The 7,750-nt window shown below is 50.4% G+C and overlaps 1 protein-coding gene across 1 annotated transcript; it reads left to right on the forward strand.

The window, feature by feature from the left end:
- The first annotated feature begins 6,893 nt into the window (after nucleotides 1-6,893).
- Ubl4b (ubiquitin like 4B) lies at nucleotides 6,894-7,439 on the forward strand. Its single transcript, XM_021631648.2, has one exon. It carries the CDS (start codon nucleotides 6,894-6,896, stop codon nucleotides 7,437-7,439), a length of 546 nt encoding a protein of 181 aa, XP_021487323.1.
- Nucleotides 7,440-7,750: the final 311 nt, after the last annotated feature.

Raw genomic sequence — 7,750 nt, forward strand, 5'->3', positions numbered from 1 at the left:
CCTAGGAACTTCTTGGATGTCACACTCCACTTCAGGCAAAGATGATGCCCTGAGATCCTGAACCAGCCTGGAACTCCCATCCCCTATGCCCCTAAGGAGGAGCAGTGTTGCTGACCAAGAAAATAAGACGAATCCAGGTCAGTGGCATCCACAGCCATAGGGAAGGAGGCCCAAGGCAAGGGCAGAGCTCACAGCATAGAGTCGGAAGTGCACAGAACTATGCAAAACTGAATGAAGACAATGCTTTACAGGAAACGCTGTTCCAAGGCTCTTGCCCATGCCCAGTGCCAGCAGCACTAAGGCACTGGGAACATCAGCTCTATCACAGCTCCTGAGCAGAAGAAGACTATCAGCTTGCCTTCCTATAGCACCCAACAGGAACGTGATGTTTGTGGATTTAAACCTAAAACAAAAGCCCCACGGGGATCAAAAGCTATTCTGTTCCTGGAAGAGCTATTCTGGAGGTGCAAGCCATGAGGGATCTTTTTTTTTTTTTTTTTTTCCTCTGGTAGAGGTGGGCTGAGCATGTGGGAATTGGGGAAAAAAAATCCCTCCCTGACTGGTGTGCAAGGAGGAAGCTGCTGGTTCTTGCTCTTCTACAGCACTCTTTGCTCACACAGTTAAGGGCTTGTTGAAGCATCAGTTCACGACCCAAATCATAGATGCCTGTGTACAGGAATGAGGGAAGCAGCTGCCATTTGTTGGTGCTCTGGGACCAGGCTTCAAGCTGGTGGTTACCCTATCTATTTCCATCCTCACCTCAAGTAGCTGGTATCAGAGGCTCTGGCTGGACTATCACGCGCCTCACCCCCCTGCTTGGTTCTGTCTGCTTCTGGACTCAGGTCATCCTGTCTCCAGGATGTCTTCCAGGGAAGCAGTAACCATAACCACAATCTGGACCTAGGGTCCTTGGCTCTGTACTTAGGCAGAAGGATTCCCATATTGACCTCACTGTGATCCCTGGTTCCTGCCCCAGTCTCCTGGCCTGAGGTGGTTGTTGAAGGCCTCAAGCTTCTGGCATTCTTCCCCACTGCTGCTGTTCTCTTTTCTGCCCCTCTGCGACCCTATTGAGTTTCCTCAGTTCTGGCCAACCAAACACTGACATATGGGGGAGAGTTACATTTCCTGTATATGTGTCAAAATATCTGAGCGGATGTGAAATAGATCAGACATGTATAAAAATAAACTTTTACAGGGTGACTGACTACTCCCCCCCAGGGGGAACCAGTGATTCACTTTTCATCTGGGGCCCAGAAACTTGGCTGGAGACTTAGGGACCAGTCTCCATGAGCAGCTCCCTACGTCCATCCTGCCTCACTTCTTTGGGCTCAGGGCCAGCTTCTCTCTGGATGGCATTCTCTCCAAGGTCCCTGGTTATGGAAACCCCTCCCCAATAGGCTGACAATTAGCAAGGCACCATACGGGGCCCTAATCTCTTACTTTTTCAGCTCCCCCTTTTCTCTAACAATGCATGACACTATAATTCAGGGTCCCAGTCTTGGCTTCAGTAGGACTACCCCAATCACCTCTTCATGTAATCAGGGCACATGGTGAGCATACATTACTCTTAACCCATTGTGTTGGGAAGCCTTCTGTAGAAAAGGGCAGGGAGCTTTTATCCCAGCACCCCTGCCTATATTCTGTCTGCTTCTCAGTGTTACGTGTGCTTGAGGTCATCTTGTCCATCTCCCCACTCCCAGCTGATTCAGCATCTTCATGGGGTACCTGAGGCTGGCTCTCTTTATTGCTGAAAGTTGGCAGAACTCAGCATTCTTAGCCCCCTATTAAATATGTCTACCTAGATGTACATCCTGAATGGAGAGACAAGTGGAAAGCATACACGGTGGGTTGGGACAGCTCAGGAGATTCTGTGACCTGGAGCAGATAACCCCTGGGATTTCTACCATTCATGGGCCACGAGCTCCTGTCAGGCCAAGAATGCTACGACTTTAATCTCAACCAGGCAAGGAGCAGGAGGGTCTCAGGATTGGAAACCCCATGCTCAGCACACAAGCTCAGTGAAGATCCAGAGGCTAGGGGCTCATTTCCATTTCCCCACAGACATCTGGCCCAACGAGATACTTCGCCTTTTCACCGGGGTATAAACTGGCAGGAAAGGGCAGCAGGGTTGTCTTCTCTGCCTCTTTCACTCAGCTTGCTAACTCCAGGGCCACTGTTGCAGATATTCGCTTCCTAGTTGGGCCTGCCATCTGATGGACAGCTGCCATCCTTCCAGGTAGCCAGTGAGCGTGGGAACTCAGCCTCGGTTTAGCCCTCCCACTCCCTAGCCACTTACTGCTGCCAGATCTTTTTTGAATTGCTTTTGTCTAAACAAATTGCAAATTCTAGAGATGAACTCAAGCCCACAGTCGCTGAATCTATGATCCTGGAGCTGGATCTTAAGTGGGAAGACAACACCCTAGTTCAGTGGGCATCGTCTATGACTCCTTCAGCTCTTCCCAAGGTCCCTCCCCACAAAAAAAGCTCTTTGATTTGCCCACCCCACATCCTTTGGTGTCAATAGCTCCTTGTTTTCCCTGGTAGGAGTTTAGGCACTGAAGTGTCAGACTAATGTGTTCCCTGGCTGACCTATTCCTGACCCAGAACTGTGTTCAGTGTGGGCCCTTACGTTCCTACCCCAAGCATGATTGACAAGGGCTGGACAGAGGAATAACTTGCAGTCTGTGAGAGGCGGGGGCTCATGTCAGGATGCGGCTCTGTACCTGACGCCCAGTCCTCTGTCTCTAAGCTTCACAACAGCTTGAAGGGCCCTGGCCACCAGAGCTGGTCATGGAGGTCACCAGTGACATCTAGTGGCCGCAGCCAGATGTCACAAGTTAGGAGTTGTGTTTGGCCCTGGGACCAGGCTACCAGGCTGCTCCAGCAGACTGCAGACAGGTCTCTGACTTCTCCAGGCTCTGGGGCAGCATCACGGGGCAGGACTATGGTTGTTAGACTGGAGAATGGAGGTCTGGACAGGCACCAGGCTGCTCATTGCCGACAGCAGCTTTGTTCCTCCCTGATCTCTCCCATCTGTACCCCTCTGGGCTCCTGCAGTCACAGATCTCACAAAGTGCCCCAAAAAGTTGTCTGTTCTATACTGAGGTGGGCTGGTGGAGTGCAGAGCAGCCTCAAGGGACCTCTCCTTTACACCATCTGCCTTTTCCTGCCCCTATACCTCCCCGGCCCTGGGGCTGCTCCCTGGCCCGCTATGTGAATCCTCCCCGCCCCCCCTTGCCAAGGATTTCTTCTGCTGGCTTTCTTATGCCTGTCCTCTTCCTTCCTGCCTCTGACTGTTCCTTTGTCTTCTTGCTTGGACTCTCATCCCTGGCACTCTCTACAAGGCCAGGCTGACATCATGTAAGTGCAATAACACTTTGTTGGGAGGGGGTGTCCGGTGAACAAAGATCACAACTAATCTCCTCATCAGCCCTTTATTCAACATCAGAGAGGCAGCAGCATCCAATTCCCTGCACCCCGGAGCCCCCTGATCGCCTCATCTTCCCCTCTGAGCTAGGCCACACTACAGAAGACTCCCTTCCCACTCACCTGTACAGATAGGAGGATACGGGGGAGGGGGCACTTCGATCATATCTCCAGGTACGGTGGGCTCTTTCCTCACCGTTACAGGAGTGACAATAGGAACTCCTATTTCTGTCCTTAAATTGAATTCTACCTTTAGTATCTCTGTGGGTCAGATGCTGTGAGTTTGCATCTCAACTTCAGAAGGATGCTAGGAAGTGTCAGGATAAGGCACACCTATTGCCTAGAGGTGCAGAATGAGATCTGAGGACCGACCCAGCTAAAGGCAGGCCCCAGGCCAGCTGATAGACAACAGGTCTAAATCTATGATTGCCAAGATTTGGTTAGGCCACCCAAGAGCACTGGATGATCCCAGAGGCCTATATGCTGAGACCTGTCCAAGTCTTCTCTCGTCCTGCCCATCTTCCCCTCAGACATTGTACTGGTTCCTAGTGATGCTAATAGCTCTGGCATCGGTCTTCAGAGAGATCTGAACCCATGCCTGTCCACATTCTCTGCACACATCCGTTCCTTTCACAAGTTATAAAACCCAATTATTCTAAGTGACCTTCCCCTCTAATTATGACAATCATTGTCTGATTTCGTGTTTTGGTTACACAATCATACATTTTCATGTTAATTGCATAATTAATACAATTACACGAGGGGGAAACGTGGACTATTTCCTGGCTCCAAATGGAAACCTAGTGCCCAGATGGGTGCTTTTTTTGTCCCCTCTGGGAGAGGGCACGGGAGACTCCAGGGGCTGAGTTGTGACCATTTCTCTCAGCAGTTATGAATATCACTAATTCAGTTATGAATATCACTAATTCAGTTGTTACTGTCCTCATGGCCTGTCCTACGTGCACCTGCTTACACGTAGTCACCGGCAACGGAGGCCTGACCTTGTGTTATGGCTTTCACGTGCTTCATTTTGGGATGCCCGACCCAAGCGGCCATCTCCAGAGACTCAAGTCTGGGGCAGCTCAAGCCTGAATAAACAGGCTTTCAAAAGAGAGGTTAGGAGCAGATGGCTGACATCATATTCCTCCATGCTCCCAGCTCCCTTGCTTCCCCCAGAAGCCCTGAGCCAAGGACAGACTACAAATTATTCTCTTCCCCATTGCACCTTCCCCTCTAAAGATCACTCAAATCTTGCCCTTCAGAAAGCCCTTGTGGGTTAGTTAGTTCTACTGAGGCATCTACCACAGGGTGACTCCATCCTGTTTATCCAATGGTTTGTCTACCCTGGGATCCTCCTCTTAAGGGACTGAGGAGTCCCTCAGAAACTTTCCACACCCCTCCCTTCATCTGTACAGATGCCTGTATCTCCACCATGGAACCCACAGCCCCTCCTGTCCTGTGTGTACACTTGCAAATTCAGACTTACTTTACGTCCACCTGGGAAACTGGTTGTTTAAATAAGTATTATAGAAGAGACTTTGGTAAAGGCTGATATCACTTTCTGCTTTATTTTTCTATGTAATTTTGGATTTTTCTCTTTCTAGGGGAAGAGGCAGGGTGGGTAAGTGGCTGCAGGCGGGTTTGTCTTTCCACAGCCGGGGTACTTGGGTCCTGCATGACCCCGTGTGTTTAAACTGGATCTCTTCTACTAACAAATGTGTGTTTAGGGCCATCTGTATATAAAGCTCAGTGTGCTGAAGGAATGGCCTATCACGATGGATGAGACTCAGACCCTGCTTCAGAGGGAGAGTTGGGCATGTATATGCTGGGTGTACTGACGAGCGCAGCCATGGTTGCACAGAGAGATGTAGGATTACCTTTGGCCAAGCCTGGGGAAAGCAGAGAACGCTTCATGGAGGAGGTGATTTTAAGGCTGGAAGGGTTTGCAGGATGAGTTGGTGGGTTCAACAGGGAAAGCAAGCAGGGACAAAGGCAGGTTAAGGCAGCTGGGGTGAAGGGTAAAAAGTGGGGAGGTTATGATGGCCTTGGGGTCAGGCCAGGAAAGTTTGTTTTCATTCCAAAAGCAAAGGAATTAAACTTAGAAGACTGATAGTGATTTTAGGACCATTCTTTTGGCTGTGGAATGATGAGTGGGTCCAAGGTGGCAGGTGGACTGAGGAGATGAAAATGAGTTCAGAGCAGGGACTGTAGGGAGGTGAGAGCCTGGGTCACTGGGGGCAGGGGGACCAGGGCAGAGGTGGACTCTGGAGAAATTTTTGGGAGAGGGAGAATGACAAGAGGCTTAGTGGCTGGGATGCCTGACTTTGAGTGTCATGCTGGTTAGGACCAGAATCTGGGTCATCTGCCAAGAGTAAGAATAAAGGAGCAGAAGAACAAGTGTAGGCTCCTGTCCTGGCACCAGTGGGTATTTCTTTGAGCTGCTGTTAGATGCTAAGGTGACAGGGTGAATGAAGGCTGAGCAACCCTGGGACAGGGCTGGGGTTGGGTGCTGTGGAAGGGCAGGCTTAGGAAGGCTGCAGTTATTGTCAACATTGTCACCCTCTGTAGAGTCAGGGCTGTGTGGAAGGACATGGAGGAAGGCAGGGAAGGAAGAGGGAAGGGCTTGGGTGCTGGGAAGACCTGAGGAAGTCTCTGATGCAGCCAGTGTATCCGTTAGGGATGTTAGCTCTTTTCTAGGCCTCTCACCTCTCGGCCAAGTCAGTACCATCCTTCTAGGCTTACATGTGACAATACCTGCAAAGGGTTTGGTCCAAGATCAACAATATGTTGCAGTCAAATTTGCCAAATGGGACATTCAAATATCCAGCAAGCATCCTGTTCCTTATGTGCCTCTGAGCCCGAGAGACTGCTCAATGCCTGGCAAGTTGATAGATACCGAGTAGGTGTTTTAGGAGGCAAGGTGGGCCAGCCTGAAAACATGGCTATGTGCCTCTTTCTGTAGGATTACATGAGCCTGTACATTCCCCTCCCGCAGGTAGGCATCATCAAAGTACCTTGTTATGGACACAACACAGATACCATTTAGTGGCTCTGCTCTATCTTTCTGTGCTGTTGTTCCCAGAGGCTCCCTGGTCTCTTCTGTGGATACCAAGAAAGTACCCGAGGCATGTGCTGAAAGAATTGTCAGACAGGCTGTTGTCATAGTGCCTTTTCCAGTTATCTTTCTCTGTTCCAGTTCTCCTTCCTCCCAGGCCTACATTTTCTTTCCTGGTCATTTCTCCCCATCTTTCTCTTTTCTCATGTAGGAAAGATGCCCCTCTGATGTCCCTAGAGTTCTGCTTTGGAAATGAACCCTCCTGTAGCATTATGACATCACTGTGCATTAGCTAGTGGCTGCTCACGTGCACTGGGCCCTTGCCCTGCTAGGAGCAGTGGCCCTTTCATGACAGGGTCACCTATAGGGCCATTTTCAGAGCATGGATCCCTCCTGATTCCTCTCTGGCCCAATGCTCCTCACGGTCAAACTGCTCTTGGGCCGAAGATGCAGCCTAAAGGTATCTGGAAAAGAAAGCGTGGCCACACTGAAGAAGCTGGTCTCTCAGCACCTGCAGGTGCCAGAGGAGCAGCAGCACCTGCTGTTCCGAGGCCAGCTCCTGGCTGATGACAAATATCTCTCAGATTACAGCATTGGGCCCAACGCCTCCATCAATGTCATCATGCGGCCTCGAGAGGACACAGCACTTGACAATGAAACCTATGAAACCCAGCCCCTGTGGCTCCACCTGAGCCAGGTACTAGGCAAACATTTTGGTCCCAAGGATGCCAAGGCAGTGCTGAGGTTGTTGAGGCAAGAGCATGAGGAGCGCCTGCAGAGGCTGAGCTTGGAGGCCCTGGAGCAGTTGGTGGGCCAACTCCTGGCACAGCAGCAGCTTGAAGAGCTGGCAGCGGAAAACGAAGCTCCTGCTGTTACCTCAGAGCTTCAGCAAAGCAATGAAGGAGGAGGAATAGGAGAAAAGAAGGAAGAAGAGAAGGCTGAAGAGGAGGCTGGTTAGCAAATTGGCCCATCTTACTCTTTTGGTCACTAAACTTCCCCTGGACTGATCCTTTCATGTTCTTGGACCATTTTTCTCATTATTTTCTTCTGATGGAGATGTACTCATCTCCCTAGTTGAACCTTTAGCTGGAAGGTATCTGTATCCTTCTATGCCTCTTGACTGCAGGTCCCTATCTGAAGTGCAGAATGATTCTAACATCATCACTCTCTGCTACAAGGGTTCTGGATGGGCCAAGGTGCCCTATAGGGACAGTCAAAGTTCACACCAGCTTTGGGGGGAACATCTTTGCCCAAGCATGGCTCAGAGAA

This window comes from Meriones unguiculatus, chromosome 10, assembly GCF_030254825.1.
Source record: "Meriones unguiculatus strain TT.TT164.6M chromosome 10, Bangor_MerUng_6.1, whole genome shotgun sequence".
Taxonomy (NCBI): domain Eukaryota; kingdom Metazoa; phylum Chordata; class Mammalia; order Rodentia; family Muridae; genus Meriones; species Meriones unguiculatus.

Excerpts from the sequence above, each read along its gene's own strand:
- Ubl4b (XM_021631648.2), top strand. The coding sequence starts at position 6,894 with ATGCTCCTCACGGTCAAACTGCTCTTGGGCCGAAGATGCAGCCTAAAG.